Source organism: Oncorhynchus mykiss, chromosome 13 (genome assembly GCF_057628025.1).
Source record: "Oncorhynchus mykiss isolate SJ-2025 chromosome 13, ASM5762802v1, whole genome shotgun sequence".
Classification (NCBI taxonomy): Eukaryota; Metazoa; Chordata; class Actinopteri; order Salmoniformes; family Salmonidae; genus Oncorhynchus; species Oncorhynchus mykiss.
In genome coordinates, this window is record NC_143034.1 from 9,873,698 (window position 1) to 9,894,749 (window position 21,052).

The 21,052-nt window shown below is 46.9% G+C and overlaps 2 protein-coding genes across 13 annotated transcripts in view; one reads left to right on the forward strand and one right to left on the reverse strand.

Annotated features, from left to right (window-relative positions):
* The window catches only part of vav1 (vav guanine nucleotide exchange factor 1), a 62,442-nt gene extending 61,376 nt beyond the window's left edge, over positions 1–1,066 (reverse strand). For all 8 annotated transcript variants that reach the window (XM_090195036.1, XM_090195033.1, XM_090195030.1 and 5 more), the window contains exon 1: positions 762–1,066. The gene's annotated coding sequence lies outside the window, so the exon portion shown is untranslated. The remainder of the gene's footprint in view (positions 1–761) is intronic.
* Positions 1,067–2,542: 1,476 nt separating this feature from the next.
* Positions 2,543–21,052, forward strand: part of sh2d3a (SH2 domain containing 3A) — a 39,880-nt gene continuing 21,370 nt past the window's right edge. For 2 of the 5 annotated variants that reach the window (XR_016485613.1, XM_090195038.1), the window contains exons 1-5: positions 2,558–2,888; positions 4,115–4,206; positions 10,256–10,373; positions 10,508–10,566; positions 11,281–11,426. Coding sequence is in view for 4 of the 5 variants with exons in the window: in XM_090195038.1 (XP_090051164.1) it covers positions 4,117–4,206; positions 10,256–10,373; positions 10,508–10,566; positions 11,281–11,426 (413 nt within the window). In the remaining variant the exon portion in view is untranslated. Of the gene's footprint in view, positions 2,889–4,114; positions 4,207–10,255; positions 10,374–10,507; positions 10,567–11,280; positions 11,427–21,052 lie in introns of all 5 variants that reach the window. The other 3 variants (XM_090195039.1, XM_090195041.1, XM_090195040.1) reach the window with 3 other exon arrangements.

Sequence of the window (21,052 nt, forward strand, 5' to 3'; positions counted from 1 at the left end):
TCTACTACACCTGTTGTATTCAGCATTTCACTGTAAGGTCTACTACACCTGTTGTATTCAGCATTTCACTGTAAGGTCTACTAAACCTGTTGTATTCAGCATTTCACTGTAAGGTCTACTACACCTGTTGTATTCAGCATTTCACTGTAAGGTCTACTACACCTGTTGTATTCAGCATTTCACTGTAAGGTCTACTACACCTGTTGTATTCAGCATTTCACTGTAAGGTGACAAATAAACTTTGATTTGATTTGAACCACACAGCTCCATCTCAACCGTAACACGACCACCTGGACACAACAGGAACATGACCACACTAGACCTGTTGCTAGACCTGTTGTTATATATAATTGGCTTCCCTGACCTGTTTCTAGAACTGATTCTAGATCTGCTTGGCTTCCCTGACCTGTTTCTAGATCTGTTTCTAGACCTGTTGTTATATATGTTTTATATCTGCTTGGCTTCCCTGAACTGTTTCTAGACCTGCTTGCCTGTGAAAGCGCGTCCTCAGACCGTTAGTAACCCATGTGTGTATATATAGGGAACTAACTACAGACTCATGAAACGGCTCCAAACATTCCACCAACTTTACGCAATACAAAAAACCTTTTTCTTCTCTCTGCGTTGTTGGGAACGGAAGGGAAGGGCCAATCAGCCGTCAGTAAGCATTTCCCTGTTAGTCTACACCTGTTAGTTTACCAAGCATGTGAGGAATACAGTTAGATTCTGACTTATCTAACAACAACAAAAGTATTTCTTGCCTTCTTGTTCTCCTCTTCTTCAGGTCTGTCGTTCTGTTCTTCTTGCCCCTTGTTGATTTCTCCCCGTCTTGTTGTCTCCGTCTTTATGTCCCCGTCTTGTTCTCTCCGTCTTTATGTCTCTGTCTTGTTCTCTCCGTCTTTATGTCTCTGTCTTGTTCTCTCCGTCTTTATGTCTCCGTCTTGTTGTCTCCGTCTTGTTGTCTCTGTCTTGTTGTCTCCGTATTGTTGTCTCCGTCTTGTTGTCACCTCTCCTGTCGTCTTGTCCTTGTCTCTCGTCGTTAGTTTGTCCCTTCTCTCCCCCTGCGGTCGTTGTAGCGAGGTGGGTGTTGCGTTCTGCAGAGCTGCAGATGGAGGAGGACTCTTTTAACTGTACCACTTCCCCTTTCCTCTGTTACTTACACACACACACACACACAAAGAGAGAGAGACACACGCAGACACACACACACACACACACACAGAGAGAGAGACACGCGCAGACACACACACACACACACACACACACACACACACACACACACACACACACACACACACAAACACACACAGAGACACGCGCAGACACACACACAGAGAGAGAGACACACACATACAGAGAGACACACACAGGCGCAGTATACTCAGTATGTGAACGTGTGAGATCACAAAACCAACCACAACATTATCTACAAAGCACACATTCAGAGAGGCGCTGCAGTGTGACAGAAACAGGGTGTAAATAATCTCACTGTTGAAGTTTGCAACGTGAAAATGCACATGGTTCTAGAACACCAGTGAGAGTAGAATCCATTCCAATACTTCATGTACTGATTAACTCATCAGAACTCTACTTATTCTAACTAGTAGTTCATGTACTGATTAACTCATCAGAACTCTACTTATTCTAACTAGTAGTTCATGTACTGATTAACTCATCAGAACCCTACTTATTCTAACTAGTAGTTCATGTACTGATTAACTCATCAGGACTCTACTTACCCTAACTAGTAGTTCATGTACTGATTAACACATCAGAACCCTACTTATCCTAACTAGTAGTTAATGTGTTAACTGATTAACTCATCAGAACTCTACTTATCCTAACTAGTAGTTCATGTACTGATTAACACATCAGAACACTACTTATCCTAACTAGTAGTTAATGTACTAACTGATTAACTCATCTGAAACTCTACTTATCTTAACTAGTAGTTCATGTGTTAACTGATTAACTCATCTGAAACTCTACTTATCCTAACTAGTAGTTAATGTGTTAACTGATTAACTCATCTGAAACTCTACTTATCCTAACTAGTAGTTCATGTACTGATTAACTCATCAGAACTCAACTTATCCTAACTAGTAGTTCATGTACTGATTAACTCATCAGAACTCCACTTATCCTAACTAGTAGTTCATGTGTTAACTGATTAACTCATCTGAAACTCTACTTATCCTAACTAGTAGTTAATGTGTTAACTGATTAACTCATCAGAAACTCTCGACTCTGAAAGTGACTGAGTTGGATTTGCAACAAGTGACAATCGAAGGCACTAAATAGTATTTCCTTGATTCCTCATGTCCTCCCTTCCTGTCTCCTTCTCAAAGCACATTGGTGCAGAAGCTCTGAGGTTCCTCCCCTTGGATCTCCTCCTCCAATGGGTTTTGAGAAGAGGCCAAGGAGAGAGGATGCGAGGAATCAAGGAAATACCATTGACCCACATTAGAGATACAGCTTAATAGGGAACTGGTGCCCTCTAGTGCCACTAGTAGATACTGCTGGGCCATTACAACTGAAGGCTAAACGCACAACACACACACAGAGCTATGTAATTTGCCAAACAAACTCTTGATCATTCTGTCCCTCCCTCCCTCCCTCCCTTCTCGTTTTCACTCTGTCTCTTCCCTCAGAATGTTAGTATCCTGTCCCAACTCGTTTGCTCTGCCCCCTGACTCGAGATACAGATTCCTAAGTGGGGACTGGCTGATTTATGGTGCCCCCCCCGGGTCCATCGTGGGGTCTGATTGGCTGAGGAAGCAGCACTACTGGTTTGAGGGATAGCGGGCTACTGATTCACAGACCAGGAGAGAGTGAGAGAGAGAGAAAAGTAAAGATTATCATAAAGAGTCAGAAGCAGCTCATCTCAGGTAGGTGCAACATGTCTGCACGGCCAAAACACTGGAACTGTGTGTGTCTAACTGGTTGTTTAATTATGTGTGTGTCTGTGTGTAACTGTGTGTGTGTAACTGTGTCTGTGTGTAACTGTGTCTGTGTGTAACTGTGTCTGTGTGTAACTGTGTCTGTGTGTAACTGTGTCTGTGTGTAACTGTGTGTGTGTGTAACTGTGTGTGTGTGTAACTGTGTATTTAACTGTGTGTGTAACTGTGTGTGTAACTGTGTGTGTGTGTAACTGTGTGTGTGTAACTGTGTGTGTAACTGTGTATTTAACTGTGTGTGTAACTGTGTGTGTGTGTGTGTAACTGTGTGTGTGTGTAACTGTGTGTGTGTAACTGTGTGTGTGTGTAACTGTGTGTGTGTAACTGTGTGTGTAACTGTGTGTGTGTGTGTAACTGTGTCTGTGTGTAACTGTGTGTGTGTGTAACTGTGTGTGTGTGTAACTGTGTCTGTGTGTAACTGTGTCTGTGTGTAACTGTGTGTGTGTGTAACTGTGTGTGTGTGTAACTGTGTATTTAACTGTGTGTGTAACTGTGTGTGTAACTGTGTGTGTGTGTAACTGTGTGTGTGTAACTGTGTGTGTGTAACTGTGTCTGTGTGTAACTGTGTCTGTGTGTAACTGTGTGTGTGTGTAACTGTGTGTGTGTGTAACTGTGTATTTAACTGTGTGTGTAACTGTGTGTGTAACTGTGTGTGTAACTGTGTGTGTGTAACTGTGTGTGTAACTGTGTATTTAACTGTGTGTGTAAGTGTGTGTGTGTAACTGTGTGTGTGTGTAACTGTGTGTGTAACTGTGTGTGTGTGTAACTGTGTCTGTGTGTAACTGTGTGTGTGTGTAATTGTGTATTTAACTGTGTGTGTAACTGTGTGTGTAACTGTGTGTGTAACTGTGTGTGTGTGTAACTGTGTGTGTGTGTAACTGTGTGTGTGTGTAACTGTGTATTTAACTGTGTGTGTAACTGTGTGTGTAACTGTGTGTGTGTGTAACTGTGTGTGTAACTGTGTATTTAACTGTGTGTGTAACTGTGTGTGTGTGTGTGTAACTGTGTGTGTGTGTGTGTGTGTGTGTGTAACTGTGTGTGTCTGTAACTGTGTGTGTGTGTGTAACTGTGTGTGTGACTGTGTGTCACTGTGTATTTAACTGTGTGTGTGTAACTGTGTGTGAAATATGGTCTGTCTGTCTCTATCTGTCTCTCAGACATGAATAATCGCTCCATAGCCTGGTGGCTGAAACAGATAGGACTGCCCCAGTACACCAAGTCACTGGAGGGAGAATACTACGGTCTAGAGGTACCTGACTGTCTGCCTGACTGTCTGTCTGGAGAGAGAAAACTATGGTCTAGAGGTACCTGTCTGTCTGTATGCAGAGAGAATACTATGGTCTAGAGGTACCTGACTGTCTGCCTGACTGTCTGTCTGGAGAGAGAATACTATGGTCTAGAGGTACCTGACTGTCTGTCTGGAGAGAGAATACTATGGTCTAGAGGTACCTGACTGTCTGTCTGGAGAGAGAATACTATGGTCTAGAGGTACCTGACTGTCTGTCTGTCTGTCTGTCTGGAGAGAGAATACTATGGTCTAGAGGTACCTGACTGTCTGACTGTCTGTCTGGAGAGAGCATACTATGGTCTAGAGGTACCTGACTGTCTGTCTGGAGAGAAAATACTATGGTCTAGAGGTACCTGACTGTCTGTCTGTCTGTCTGTCTGGAGAGAGAATACTATGGTCTAGAGGTACCTGACTGTCTGTCTGGAGAGAGAATACTATGGTCTAGAGGTACCTGACTGTCTGTCTGGAGAGAGAATACTATGGTCTAGAGGTACCTGACTGTCTGTCTGTCTGTCTGGAGAGAGAATTCTATGGTCTAGAGGTACCTGACTGTCTGACTGTCTGTCTAGAGAGAGAATACTATGGTCTAGAGGTACCTGACTGTCTTACTGTCTGTCTGGAGAGAGAATACTATGGTCTAGAGGTACCTGACTGTCTGTCTGGAGAGAGAATACTATGGTCTAGAGGTACCTGACTGTCTGTCTGTCTGTCTGGAGAGAGTATACTATGGTCTAGAGGTACCTGACTGTCTGTCTGGAGAGAGAATACTATGGTCTAGAGGTACCTGACTGTCTGTCTGTCTGGAGAGAGAATACTATGGTCTAGAGGTACCTGACTGTCTGACTGTCTGTCTAGAGAGAGAATACTATGGTCTAGAGGTACCTGACTGTCTGACTGTCTGTCTGGAGAGAGAATACTATGGTCTAGAGGTACCTGACTGTCTGTCTGGAGAGAGAATACTATGGTCTAGAGGTACCTGACTGTCTGTCTGTCTGTCTGGAGAGAGAATACTATGGTCTAGAGGTACCTGACTGTCTGTCTGGAGAGAGAATACTATGGTCTAGAGGTACCTGTCTGTCTGACTGGGGAGAGAATACTATGGTCTAGAGGTACCTGTCTGTCTGTCTGGAGAGAGAATACTATGGTCTAGAGGTACCTGACTGTCTGTCTGTCTGACTGGAGAGAGAATACTATGGTCTAGAGGTACCTGTCTGTCTGACTGGAGAGAGAATACTATGGTCTAGAGGTACCTGTCTGTCTGACTGGGGAGAGAATACTATGGTCTAGAGGTACCTGTCTGTCTGACTGGAGAGAGAATACTATGGTCTAGAGGTACCTGACTGTCTGACTGGAGAGAGAATACTATGGTCTAGAGGTACCTGTCTGTCTGACTGTCTGTCTGGAGAGAGAATACTATGGTCTAGAGGTACCTGACTGTCTGTCTGACTGGAGAGAGAATACTATGGTCTAGAGCACATATGTCAGAGTCAAGGCCCGCGGGCCACATCCGGCCCGCAAGAAGGTTTTTTACGGCCCCTGGGATGATCTTGATTTATTATTAGAACCGGCCCGCAGCAAGCCGGCAGCCCGCAGATCTTTTACACGCACCAATACTACATTTCCCACAATGCAAAGGTGACGCACCGAGCAGTAGGCTGCTTCATTTCAATATTTATTGGCACAGCAGTCGTCAGCATCACAGTAAAATTAACTTTCAGATACCCATCAAAAATGGCAAAACGGAAGGTGGATACTGAGAACCGGGGGTTTCAAACAAGGTGGGAGTCGGAGTATATGTTCACGAAGGTAGCTGGAAAACCTGTGTGTCTTCTGTGTGGAGAAAGTGTGGCGGTACTGAAAGAGTATAATCTGAGACGACATTATGAAACGAAACACGCGGACAAAAACAAGAATATGGACATGGAACAAAGGCTACAAAAGGCAGGCCTCAAATCTCGACAGGCTCTGTTCAAAAAAGCCAAATCACAAGGCCAGGCTGCTGTCAAGGCCAGTTTTATTTTGGCAGAAGAGATCGCTAAATCAGCCCGGCCATTTACGGAGGGGGATTTCATCAAAAACTGCATGATTAAAGTTTGTGACGAAGTTTGCCCAGAAAAAAGGCAACTCTTTTTAAATGTGAGTCTGAGCAGAAACACCATTGCCGAGAGAGTAGACCAGTTGTCCATCAATCTAAAAGAGCAGCTTGTGAAAAAGGGAAAAGATTTTATTGCATATTCCTTGGCTGTGGATGAGAGCACCGACATTTCTGACATTGCCCAGTTGTCAATTTTCATCCGCGGAGTGGACTCCAGCCTAAGCGTGACAGAGGAGTTTTTGGCTTTACGTCCTATGCATGGCACAACTACGGGGCATGATTTGTATGAAGAGGTGTCAAGATGTGTAAATGAGATGGAGCTGCCTTGGGAAAAACTCGTGGGTTTGACAACCGACGGAGCACCTGCGATGTGTGGACACAGGAGCGGACTGGTGGCGAAGATACGGGAAAAGATGCAAGAGGAAAACGCGACAGGTGAGCTGACAGCTTATCATTGTATCATACACCAGGAAGCGTTGTGCGGTAAAGCCTTGAAAATGGAGCATGTAATGAGCATCATCACGCGCACAGTTAACTTTATCAGAGCCAAAGGTTTGAATCACCGCCAGTTCAAGGCATTTCTGACGGAGTTAGAAACGGAGCATGGTGATTTGCCTTATCACACAGAGGTGCGATGGCTAAGCCAGGGAAAGGTGCTTCAAAGATGTTTCGAGCTTCGTGAGGAGATTTGTCTGTTCTTGGACAGCAAAGGGAAAGACACAACACAACTCCGAGACGAAATGTTTCTGTGTGAAATGGCTTTTCTGTGTGACATTACGAGTCATCTGAATGCAATAAACTTGCAGCTGCAGGGTCGGGATCGTGTCATCTCTGATATGTACAGTACAGTGAAGGCATTTAAAACCAAACTGACTCTGTGGGAGACGCAGATGCGGAAAGAAAATTTGAGCCACTTTCCCAGCTGCCAGACCATGAAAGAGAAGCTCTCTACCAGTGCGTTCCCGAGCACACAGTTGGCTGATAAAATAGGTATGCTTACCACTGACTTTCGACGCCGATTTGCTGACTTTGAAGCACAAAAAAGCAGGTTGGAACTGCTCGGTAACCCATTTGCTGTTGACGTGGAAAGCTCACCACCAAACCTCCAAATGGAGTTGATTGACCTCCAATGCAATGATGCACTGAGGGAAAAATATGCGGCAGTGGGTGCTGCGGAGTTTGCCCGTTTCCTCCCCGGCACAATGCCCCAGCTGCGCATCCAGGCTGCTCAAACGTTGTCTATGTTTGGCAGCACATACCTGTGTGAACAACTGTTTTCTTTGATGAACCTGAACAAAACATCACACAGAAGTCGACTTACTGCTGAACACCTCCACTCAATTCTGAGGATTTCTTCAGCTCAGAGCCTTACCCCGAACATTGATGAACTTGTGGAAAAGATGGGACACCACCAAGTATCACCCTCAACCTCAAACAAGTGAACATTACTGTGCAATCACATATTTAGAGTTTTTACTCAGTTCAAGTTTAAAAGTTAAAATTTAATATTTGTTTTCACTGCATGTTACTTCTCCTTAAACAAAGTGTTGTTTTTGATTAATAGATTTTTGCACTTTATTTTTTTGTATTTCAATCCAATTATATTTTAAAAATATTTCAGTTGAGTGGATGATAGAAAATTGCTATTATTGTTTTTTCTTTGAAGTAAATTTAGCCCACTTTTGCTAAAATAGAAAATATAGTCTACTGATGGTGCCTTGAATACCGGTTTCTTTCATTTAATGTTCATGTTATGGGGATATTTATATAAAGGAAATTTGTCTTTTGTGTCTGTTGAAAATTAAAGATTACTGACAGAGCCATAAGAAAATATTGCTTTATTTATCTGATCATATTGTAATATATTTGTTAGGTTTTCAGTAGGTTCAATTAGGTTCACTAGACTATATGCGTCATTTAAAATTTTTTCAATGAACATTCGAACAGTCCGGCCCTCGTCTTGTAGCTGATTTTTTTATTTGGCCCTCCGTCCATTTGACTTTGACACCCCTGGTCTAGAGGTACCTGACTGTCTGTCTGACTGGAGAGAGAATACTATGGTCTAGAGGTATCTGACTGTCTGAATGTCTGTCTGGAGAGAGAATACTAAGGTCTAGAGGTACCTGACTGTCTGTGTGGAGAGAGAATACTATGGTCTAGAGGTACCTGACTGTCTGTCTGTCTGTCTGGAGAGAGAATACTATGGTCTAGAAGTACCTGACTGTCTGTCTGTCTGTCTGGAGAGAGAATACTATGGTCTAGAGGTACCTGACTGTCTGTCTGGAGAGAGAATACTATGGTCTAGAGGTACCTGACTGTCTGACTAGAGAGAGAATACTATGGTCTAGAGGTACCTGACTGTCTGACTGTCTGTCTGTCTGTCTGTCTGGAGAGAGAATACTATGGTCTAGAGGTACCTGACTGTCTGTCTGGAGAGAGAATACTATGGTCTAGAGGTACCTAACTGTCTGTCTGTCTGGAGAGAGAATACTATGGTCTAGAGGTACCTGACTGTCTGACTGTCTGACTGTCTGTCTGGAGAGAGAATACTACGGTCTAGAGGTACCTGACTGTCTGTCTGTCTGACTGGAGAGAGAATACTATGGTCTAGAGGTACCTGACTGTCTGTCTGGAGAGAGAATACTATGGTCTAGAGGTACCTGACTGTCTGTCTGGAGAGAGAATACTATGGTCTAGAGGTACCTGACTGTCTGACTGTCTGACTGTCTATCTGGAGAGAGAATACTACGGTCTAGAGGTACCTGACTGTCTGTCTTTTAGTGCCTGTTTCTTTCTGTATTTACTAAACTGATAGTTTCAGCCTTCATTTCTCTCCATCTCTCTCACCCCAACCTCTCTCTCTCTCTCTCTCTCTCTCTCACTCTCTCTCCATCTCCATATCTCTCCCTCTCCCCTCCTCCTCTCTCACCTCAACCTCTCTCTCTCCCCTACCCTTCTCTCTCACCCCAACCTCTCTTCTCTCTCACTTTTCCTCACCCTCATCTCTCTTTCTCCATCTCCTTCTCTCACCAAAACCTGTCTCTCTCTCTCCCCCATCTCTCTCTCGCCCTCTCCCCTCCACAACCTGTCTCTCTCTCTCTCTTACTCTACATCTCCCTCTCTCCCCTCCCCACTCTCTCACCCCAACCTCTCTATCTTACTCTCTCTCCATCTCCCCGAAACCCACTCTCTCACCCCAACCTCTCTCTCCATCTCCCTCTCTCCCTCTCCCCTCCCCCACTCTCTCAACCCAACCTCTCTCTCTCTCTCCCTCCCTCCATCTCTCTCTCCCTCCATCTCTCTCTCTCTCCCTCCATCTCTCTCTCTCCCCATCTCTCCCTCTCTCCCCCTATATCTCTCTCTCTCTCCCCATCTCTCTATATCTCTCTCTCTCCCCATCTCTCTCTCTCTCTCTCTCTCCCTCCATCTCTCTCTCTCCCTATCTCTCTCTCTCTCCCTCCATCTCTCTCTCCCTCCATCTCTCTCTCCCTCCATCTCTCCCTCTCCCTCCCCCTCCATCTCTCTCTTCCTCCATCTCTCCCTCTCCCTCCCCCTCCATCTCCCTCTCCCTCCATCTCTCTCTCTCTCCCTCTTACTCTCCCTCCATCTCTCCCTCTCTCTCCATCTCTCTCTCCCTCTAACTCTCCCTCCATCTCTCTCTCTCCCTCCATCTCTCTCTCCCTCCATCTCTCTCTCCCTCCATCTCTCTCTCCCTCCATCTCTCTCCCTCCATCTCTCTCCCTCCATCTCTCTCCCTCCATCTCTCCCTCCATCTCTCTCCCTCCATATCTCTCCCTCCATCTCTCCCTCCATCTCTCCCTCTATCTCTCTCTCCATCTCTCTCTCCCTCCATCTCTCTCCCTCCATCTCTCTCCCTCCATCTCTCTCCCTCTCTCTCCATCTCTCTCTCTCCAGGGTTTGCTGTATGTATGTGATGTAGATCTGAAGGAGGCAGGAGTAGATGATCCCAGTCACAGAGACACTATGCTGTCTCAGCTGCTGCGACACAGACAGACACTAGACCCACACTCTGGTAACACACATGTAGACACACACACACACACACACACACACACACACGTATGTAGACATACACACACGTATACACATGAACATGAACCCACACACACACTCGTCTAACCTGTGCCCTGTGTTGTCCTGTCTCAGGTATGGTGGAGGAGCTGAGGGTGAGCAGGAAGTATTCTCTGGGCTCGTCTCTGGACCTGGTGAGAATATAGAACACAGAATATAGAACACAGAATATAGAATATAGAACACAGAATATAGAACATAAAACAGAATATAGAATATAGAACACAGAATATAGAATATAGAACACAGAATATAGAATATAGAACACAGAATATAGAACATAAAACAGAATATAGAATATAGAACACAGAATGTAGAATATAGAACACAGAATATAGAATATAGAACACAGAATATAGAACACAGAATATAGAACACAGAATATAGAATATAGAACACAGAATATAGAATATAGAACACAGAATATAGAATATAGAACACAGAATATAGAATATAGAACACAGAATATAGAATATAGAACATAGAATGTAGAATATAGAACACAGAATATAGAACACAGAATGTAGAACATAAAACAGAATATAGAACACACAACCTGAACTGGTTCTATCCTTCTCCCCCAAGTGTGCATTTGTTCACTCTCCTCGCCAATACAATGCAATGAGGGGGAGTGAACAAGTGCACACTTCAGGGAGAAGGGGGCAAAACAGAATTGGGCTAACGAGATGAGGAAGAATGAATCTACTTCCTCAACCAGTAGAATCTCTAGAAGATGAACAGAACTCTTCCCAGCCAATAGAAGTGACCAGAAGCCCTGGATCAGGTTGCTCATGTTGCTTGGTCTCTCCGATGGCTCTCCGTTCATTTGTTCTGTTCTGGCTCTAAAGGTGAAACCCAGGAAGGATCTGTTCCGTCAGAGTGTTCTGCCCCGCCTTCGACGCAAGGTCACAGTCTCCGCCTCCTGTTCACAGCTCCACCCACTGGAGGAGGGGCTCAGCCCAGGACTCGCCCCCGAGCAGACAAGGAAACGCAGGTACAAAACTAGGAATATACACTTTCATATCAAAAGACTGGGAGGGTTGGAGGGTGTGTGTGAGAGGGTTGGAGGGTGTGTGTGAGGGTTGGAGGGTGTGTCTGAGGGTTGGAGGGTGTGTGTCTGAGGGTTGGATGGTGTGTGTGTGAGGGTTGGAGGGTGTGTGTGAGGGTTGGAGGGTGTGTGTGAGGGTTTGAGGGTGTGTGTGAGGGTTGGAAGGTGTGTGTGTGTGGGTTGGAGGGTGTGTTTGAGGGTTGGAGGGTGTGTGTGAGGGTTGGAGGGTGTGTGTGAGGGTTGGAGGGTGTGTGTGAGGGTTGGAGGGTGTGTGTGAGGGTTGGAGGGTGTGTCTGAGGGTTGGAGGGTGTGTGTCTGAGGGTTGGAGGGTGTGTGTGAGGGTTGGAGGGTGTGTGTGAGGGTTGGAGGGTGTGTGTGAGGGTTGGAGGGTGTGTGTGAGGGTTGGAGGGTGTGTGTGAGGGTTGGAGGGTGTGTGTGTGGGTTGGAGGGTGTGTGTGAGGGTTGGAGGGTGTGTCTGAGGGTTGGAGGGTGTGTGTCTGAGGGTTGGAGGGTGTGTGTGAGGGTTGGAGGGTGTGTGTGAGGGTTGGAGGGTGTGTGTGAGGGTTGGAGGGTGTGTGTGAGGGTTGGAGGGTGTGTGTGAGGGTTGGAGGGTGTGTGTGTGGGTTGGAGGGTGTGTGTGAGGGTTGGAGGGTGTGTGTGAGGGTTGGAGGGTGTGTGTGAGGGTTGGAGGGTGTGTCTGAGGGTTGGAGGGTGTGTGTGAGGGTTGGAGGGTGTGTGTGAGGGTTGGAGGGTGTGTCTGAGGGTTGGAGGGTGTGTGTGAGGGTTGGAGGGTGTGTGTGAGGGTTGGAGGGTGTGTGTGAGGGTTGGAGGGTGTGTCTGAGGGTTGGAGGGTGTGTGTGAGGGTTGGAGGGTGTGTGTGAGGGTTGGAGGGTGTGTGTGAGGGTTGGAGGGTGTGTCTGAGGGTTGGAGGATGTGTCTGAGGGTTGGAGGGTGTGTGTGAGGGTTGGAGGGTGTGTGTGAGGGTTGGAGGGTGTGTGTGAGGGTTGGAGGGTGTGTCTGAGGGTTGGAGGATGTGTCTGAGGGTTGGAGGGTGTGTGTGAGGGTTGGAGGGTGTGTGTGAGGGTTGGAGGGTGTGTGTGAGGGTTGGAGGGTGTGTGTGAGGGTTGGAGGGTGTGTGTGTGTGACGGTTGGAGGATGTGTGTGAGGGTTGGAGGGTGTGTGTGAGGGTTGGAGGGTGTGTGTGTGTGACGGTTGGAGGATGTGTCTGAGGGTTGGAGGGTGTGTGTGTGTGACGGTTGGAGGATGTGTCTGACGGTTGAGGTTGTGTGGTTTATCATTAAAGTGTGTGTGTGTGAGAGGGTTGGGGGTTGGAGGGTGTGTTTGTGAGGGGGTTGGGGGGTTGGAGGGTGTGTGTGTGAGGGTTGAAGGGTGTGAGAGGTTTGGAGGGTGTGTGTGTGTGAGAGGGTTGAAGGGTGTGTGTGAGAGGGTTGGAGGGTGTGTGTGAGAGGGTTGGAGGGTGTTTGTGTGATGGTTGAAGGGTGTGTGTGTGAGAGGGTTGGAGGGTGTGTGTGTGAGGGGGTTGGAGGGTGTGTGTGAGAGGGTTGAAGGGTGTGTGTGTGATGGTTGAGGTTGTGTGTGTGATGGTTGAGGTTGTGTGGTTTATCATTAACCACACTGTCATAAACGAAGCTCTTTAAACAGGAGTGTGTCAACAGAACAGTAATTAATGGAGCAGGGGCTGTGTCCGTCTGTCTGTCTGTCTTCTCATAGCAGGGACTGTGTGTCCGTCTGTCTGTCTGTCTTCTCATAGCAGGGACTGTGTCCATCTGTCTGTCTGTCTTCTCATAGCAGGGGCTGTGTCCATCTGTCTGTCTGTCTTCTCATAGCAGGGACTGTGTCCGTCTGTCTGTCTGTCTGTCTGTCTTCTCATCGCAGAGACTGTGTCCGTCTGTCTGTCTGTCTTCTCATAGCAGGGACTGTGTCCATCCGTCTGTCTGTCTGTCTGTCTTCTCATAGCAGGGACTGTGTCCGTCTGTCTGTCTGTCTTCTCATAGCAGGGGCTGTGTCCGTCCGTCTGTCTGTCTGTCTTCTCATAGCAGGGGCTGTGTCCGTCTGTCTGTCTGTCTTCTCATAGCAGGGACTGTGTGTCCGTCTGTCTGTCTGTCTTCTCATAGCAGGGACTGTGTGTTCGTCTGTCTGTCTGTCTTCTCATAGCAGGGACTGTGTCCATCTGTCTGTCTGTCTTCTCATAGCAGGGGCTGTGTCCATCTGTCTGTCTGTCTTCTCATAGCAGGGACTGTGTCCGTCTGTCTGTCTGTCTGTCTGTCTGTCTGTCTGTCTGTCTGTCTGTCTTCTCATAGCAGGGACTGTGTCCGTCTGTCTGTCTCCTCATAGCAGGGGCTGTGTCCGTCTGTCTGTCTGTCTTCTCATAGCAGGGACTGTGTCCATCCGTCTGTCTGTCTGTCTGTCTTCTCATAGCAGGGACTGTGTCCGTCTGTCTGTCTGTCTTCTCATAGCAGGGACTGTGTCCGTCCGTCTGTCTGTCTGTCTTCTCATAGCAGGGACTGTGTCCGTCTGTCTGTCTTCTCATAGCAGGGACTATGTCCGTCTGTCTGTCTGTCTTCTCATAGCAGGGACTATGTCCGTCTGTCTGTCTGTCTTCTCATAGCAGGGGCTGTGTCCATCCGTCTGTCTGTCTTCTCATAGCAGGGGCTGTGTCCATCTGTCTGTCTGTCTTCTCATAGCAGGGACTATGTCCGTCTGTCTGTCTGTCTTCTCATAGCAGGGACTATGTCCGTCTGTCTGTCTTCTCATAGCAGGGACTGTGTCCGTCTGTCTGTCTGTCTTCTCATAGCAGGGACTATGTCCGTCTGTCTGTCTGTCTTCTCATAGCAGGGGCTGTGTCCATCTGTCTGTCTGTCTTCTCATAGCAGGGGTTGTGTCCATCTGTCTGTCTTCTCATAGCAGGGGCTGTGTCCATCCGTCTGTCTGTCTTCTCATAGCAGGGACTATGTCCGTCTGTCTGTCTGTCTTCTCATAGCAGGGACTATGTCCGTCTGTCTGTCTTCTCATAGCAGGGACTGTGTCCGTCTGTCTGTCTGTCTTCTCATAGCAGGGACTATGTCCGTCTGTCTGTCTGTCTTCTCATAGCAGGGGCTGTGTCCATCTGTCTGTCTGTCTTCACATAGCAGGGGTTGTGTCCATCTGTCTGTCTTCTCATAGCAGGGGCTGTGTCCATCTGTCTGTCTGTCTTCTCATAGCAGGGACTGTGTCCGTCTGTCTGTCTGTCTGTCTTCTCATAGCAGGGACTATGTCCGTCTGTCTGTCTGTCTTCTCATAGCAGGGACTGTGTCCGTCTGTCTGTCTGTCTTCTCATAGCAGGGACTGTGTCCGTCTGTCTGTCTGTCTGTCTTCTCATAGCAGGGACTATGTCCGTCTGTCTGTCTGTCTTCTCATGGCAGGGACTGTGTCCGTCTGTCTGTCTGTCTTCTCATAGCAGGGACTGTGTCCATCTGTCTGTCTGTCTTCTCATAGCAGGGACTGTGTGTCCGTCGGTCTGTCTTCTCATAGCAGGGACTGTGTGTCCGTCTGTCTGTCTTCTCATAGCAGGGACTGTGTGTCCGTCTGTCTGTCTTCTCATAGCAGGGACTGTGTCCATCTGTCTGTCTGTCTTCTCATAGCAGGGGCTGTGTCCATCTGTCTGTCTGTCTTCTCATAGCAGGGACTGTGTCCGTCTGTCTGTCTGTCTGTCTGTCTGTCTGTCTTCTCATAGCAGGGACTGTGTCCGTCTGTCTGTCTGTCTGTCTTCTCATAGCAGGGACTATGTCCGTCTGTCTGTCTGTCTTCTCATAGCAGGGACTGTGTCCGTCTGTCTGTCTGTCTTCTCATAGCAGGGACTGTGTCCGTCTGTCTGTCTGTCTGTCTTCTCATAGCAGGGACTATGTCCGTCTGTCTGTCTGTCTTCTCATGGCAGGGACTGTGTCCGTCTGTCTGTCTGTCTTCTCATAGCAGGGACTGTGTCCATCTGTCTGTCTGTCTTCTCATAGCAGGGACTGTGTGTCCGTCGGTCTGTCTTCTCATAGCAGGGACTGTGTGTCCGTCTGTCTGTCTTCTCATAGCAGGGACTGTGTGTCCGTCTGTCTGTCTTCTCATAGCAGGGACTGTGTGTCCGTCTGTCTGTCTTCTCATAGCAGGGACTGTGTCCATCTGTCTGTCTGTCTTCTCATAGCAGGGGCTGTGTCCATCTGTCTGTCTGTCTTCTCATAGCAGGGACTGTGTCCATCCGTCTGTCTGTCTGTCTGTCTTCTCATAGCAGGGACTGTGTCCGTCTGTCTGTCTGTCTTCTCATAGCAGGGACTGTGTCCGTCCGTCTGTCTGTCTGTCTTCTCATAGCAGGGACTGTGTCCGTCTGTCTGTCTTCTCATAGCAGGGACTATGTCCGTCTGTCTGTCTGTCTTCTCACAGCAGGGACTATGTCCGTCTGTCTGTCTGTCTTCTCATAGCAGGGGCTGTGTCCATCCGTCTGTCTGTCTTCTCATAGCAGGGGCTGTGTCCATCTGTCTGTCTGTCTTCTCATAGCAGGGACTATGTCCGTCTGTCTGTCTGTCTTCTCATAGCAGGGACTATGTCCGTCTGTCTGTCTTCTCATAGCAGGGACTGTGTCCGTCTGTCTGTCTGTCTTCTCATAGCAGGGACTATGTCCGTCTGTCTGTCTGTCTTCTCATAGCAGGGGCTGTGTCCATCTGTCTGTCTGTCTTCTCATAGCAGGGGTTGTGTCCATCTGTCTGTCTTCTCATAGCAGGGGCTGTGTCCATCCGTCTGTCTGTCTTCTCATAGCAGGGGCTGTGTCCATCTGTCTGTCTGTCTTCTCATAGCAGGGACTGTGTCCGTCTGTCTGTCTGTCTGTCTTCTCATAGCAGGGACTATGTCCGTCTGTCTGTCTGTCTTCTCATAGCAGGGACTGTGTGTCCGTCGGTCTGTCTTCTCATAGCAGGGACTGTGTGTCCGTCTGTCTGTCTTCTCATAGCAGGGACTGTTTGTCCGTCTGTCTGTCTTCTCATAGCAGGGACTGTGTGTCCGTCTGTCTGTCTTCTCATAGCAGGGACTGTGTCCATCTGTCTGTCTGTCTTCTCATAGCAGGGGCTGTGTCCATCTGTCTGTCTGTCTTCTCATAGCAGGGACTGTGTCCGTCTGTCTGTCTGTCTGTCTGTCTGTCTGTCTTCTCATAGCAGGGACTGTGTCCGTCTGTCTGTCTGTCTTCTCATAGCAGGGACTGTGTGTCCGTCGGTCTGTCATCTCATAGCAGGGACTGTGTGTCCGTCTGTCTGTCTTCTCATAGCAGGGACTGTGTGTCCGTCTGTCTGTCTTCTCATAGCAGGGACTGTGTGTCCGTCTGTCTGTCTTCTCATAGCAGGGACTGTGTCCATCTGTCTGTCTGTCTTCTCATAGCAGGGGCTGTGTCCATCTGTCTGTCTGTCTTCTCATAGCAGGGACTGTGTCCGTCTGTCTGTCTGTCTGTCTGTCTGTCTGTCTGTCTGTCTTCTCATAGCAGGGACTGTGTCCGTCTGTCTGTCTCCTCATAGCAGGGGCTGTGTCCGTCTGTCTGTCTGTCTTCTCATAGCAGGGACTGTGTCCATCCGTCTGTCTGTCTGTCTGTCTTCTCATAGCAGGGACTGTGTCCGTCTGTCTGTCTGTCTTCTCATAGCAGGGACTGTGTCCGTCCGTCTGTCTGTCTGTCTTCTCATAGCAGGGACTGTGTCCGTCTGTCTGTCTTCTCATAGCAGGGACTATGTCCGTCTGTCTGTCTGTCTTCTCATAGCAGGGACTATGTCCGTCTGTCTGTCTGTCTTCTCATAGCAGGGGCTGTGTCCATCCGTCTGTCTGTCTTCTCATAGCAGGGGCTGTGTCCATCTGTCTGTCTGTCTTCTCATAGCAGGGACTATGTCCGCCTGTCTGTCTGTCTTCTCATAGCAGGGACTATGTCCGTCTGTCTGTCTTCTCATAGCAGGGACTGTGTCCGTCTGTCTGTCTGTCTTCTCATAGCAGGGACTATGTCCGTCTGTCTGTCTGTCTTCTCATAGCAGGGGCTGTGTCCATCTGTCTGTCTGTCTTCTCATAGCAGGGGTTGTGTCCATCTGTCTGTCTTCTCATAGCAGGGGCTGTGTCCATCCGTCTGTCTGTCTTCTCATAGCAGGGGCTGTGTCCATCTGTCTGTCTGTCTTCTCATAGCAGGGACTGTGTCCGTCTGTCTGTCTGTCTGTCTTCTCATAGCAGGGACTATGTCCGTCTGTCTGTCTGTCTTCTCATAGCAGGGACTGTGTCCGTCTGTCTGTCTGTCTTCTCATAGCAGGGACTGTGTCCGTCTGTCTGTCTGTCTGTCTTCTCATAGCAGGGACTATGTCCGTCTGTCTGTCTGTCTTCTCATGGCAGGGACTGTGTCCGTCTGTCTGTATGTCTTCTCATAGCAGGGACTGTGTCCATCTGTCTGTCTGTCTTCTCATAGCAGGGACTGTGTGTCCGTCGGTCTGTCTTCTCATAGCAGGGACTGTGTGTCCGTCTGTCTGTCTTCTCATAGCAGGGACTGTGTGTCCGTCTGTCTGTCTTCTCATAGCAGGGACTGTGTGTCCGTCTGTCTGTCTTCTCATAGCAGGGACTGTGTCCGTCTGTCTGTCTTCTCATAGTTGTCTGTTTACCTCTTATTATTGAACCCAACATGTTTGTTCCAGAACCTTCCTTAAAGGTTTATTCACAAACCTCACCTTGTTCCACATGTTGTTGTGTTAAAGTGAAATTATGTTATTAGACACTTTTACACATTATTTAGAAAGGAAAAGCTGAAAAACACAGATTTAACCACAAAGACCAGGGAGGTTTTCCAGCGCCTCGCAAAGAAGGGCACCCATTGCTTGATGGGTATAAATAAATAAATAAAAGCATCCATTGAATATTTGAGCCTGGTGCAGTTATTCATTACACTTTGGATGGTGTATCAATACACCCAGTCACTATAAAGATACAGGCGTCCTTCCTAAACTGTTTCAAGGAGAGGAAGACAACGGCTCAGAGATGATCACCATGAGACCAATGGTGACTTTAAAAAACTGTTACAGAGTTTATTGGATAAGACAGGAGAAAACTGTTACAGAGTTTATTGGCTGTGATAGGAGAAAACTGAGGAAGGATCAACAACATTGTAGTTACTCCGCAATATTAACCGAAATGACAGAGTGAAAAGAAAGAATCTTGGACAGAATATAAATATTTTAAAAAATGCACCGTGTTTGCAGTAAGGCACTAAAGTAAAACTGCAAAAATCCTGAATACAAAGCGTTATGTTTGGGGCAAATTCAACACACCACATCACTGAGTACCACTCTTCATATTTTCAAACACGGTAGTGGCTGCATCATGTTATGGGTATGCTTGTCATCGGCAAGGACTACGTAGTTTTATGGGATAAAAAGAAACGGAATAGAGCTAAACACAGGCAGGAAAACCTGGTTCAGTCTGCTTTCCAAGAGACACTGGGAGGGAGACAAATTCCCCTTTCAGGAAGACAATAACCTAAGACAGAAGGCCATACACTGAAGTTGCTTACCAAGATGATATTGAATGTTCCTGAGTGGCCTAGTCACAGAAAATCTATGGCAAAACTTAAAAATGGCTGTCTAGTAATGATCAACAACCAGATCTTTAAAAATTATTAAAATAATAGTTTGCAAATATTGTACAATCCAGGTGTGGAAAGCTCTTAGAGATTTACCCAGAAAGACTCACAGCTGTAATCGCTGACAAAGGTGAGTCTAACGTGTATTGACTCGGGGGTGTGAATACTTATGTAAAATAGATATTTCTGTATTTCAATTTCACTTCTTTCTTCTTTTTTTTGATCACTGGCATTATGAAAATAATGATATTATGGGGTATTGTGTGTAGATGGTTGAGTTTAATTAAATCCATTTTTAATTCTGTCTGTACTGGAACAAGATGTGGAATAAGTAAAGGGAACACTTTCTGAAAGCTCTGTATCTGGAACAGGACGTGGAATAAGTAAAGGGAACACTTTCTGAAAGCTCTGAATCTGGAACAAGACGTGGAATAAGTAAAGGGAACACTTTCTGAAAGCTCTGAATCTGGAACAAGATGTGGAATAAGTAAAGGGAACACTTTCTGAAAGCTCTGTATCTGGAACAAGACGTGGAATAAGTAAAGGGAACACTTTCTGAAAGCTCTGTATCTGGAACAGGACGTGGAATAAGTAAAGGGAACACTTTCTGAAAGCTCTGAATCTGGAACAAGACGTGGAATAAGTAAAGGGAACACTTTCTGAAAGCTCTGAATCTGGAACAAGATGTGGAATAAGTAAAGGGAACACTTTCTGAAAGCTCTGTATCTGGAACAAGACGTGGAATAAGTAAAGGGAACACTTTCTGAAAGCTCTGAATCTGGAACAAGATGTGGAATAAGTAAAGGGAACACTTTCTGAAAGCTCTGTATCTGGAACAAGACGTGGAATAAGTAAAGTGGAACAGTTTCTGAAAGCTCTGTATCTGGGATTTACGTAGCTCTTCTCTCAGACCTCAACTCCTAACAACTAATCTCTCAGGTTTGGATGGGCATTAACACGTAAATTACTTTAAAATAGGCTCCTTTAGGGAAAAAAATACAGTTCATATACTGTGTGCCCTCTGTCTACATCCTGTATACTGTGTGCCCTACGACATACTGTATACTGTGTGCCCTACGACATACTGTATACTGTGTGCCCTACGACATACTGTATACTGTGTGCCCTACGACATCCTGTATACTGTGTGCCCTACGACATACTGTATACTGTGTGCCCTACGACATACTGTATACTGTGTGCCCTACGACATCCTGTATACTGTGTGCCCTACGACATCCTGTATACTGTGTGCCCTACGACATACTGTATACTGTGTGCCCTACGACATACTGTATACTGTGTGCCCTACGACATCCTGTATACTGTGTGCCCTACGACATACTGTATACTGTGTGCCCTACGACATACTGTATACTGTGTGCCCTATGACATACTGTATACTGTGTGCCCTACGACATACTGTATACTGTGTGCCCTACGACATCCTGTATACTGTGTGCCCTACGACATCCTGTATACTGTGTGCCCTACGACATACTGTATACTGTGTGCCCTACGACATACTGTATACTGTGTGCCCTACGACATACTGTATACTGTGTGCCCTACGACATACTGTATACTGTGTGCCCTACGACATCCTGTATACTGTGTGCCCTACGACATACTGTATACTGTGTGCCCTACGACATCCTGTATACTGTGTGCCCTACGACATACTGTATACTGTGTGCCCTACGACATCCTGTATACTGTGTGCCCTACGACATCCTGTATACTGTGTGCCCTACGACATCCTGTATACTGTGTGCCCTACGACATCCTGTATACTGTGTGCCCTACGACATCCTGTATACTGTGTGCCCTACGACATCCTGTATACTGTGTGCCTTACGACATACTGTATACTGTGTGCCCTACGACATACTGTATACTGTGTGCCCCACGACATCCTGTATACTGTGTGCCCTCTGTCTACATA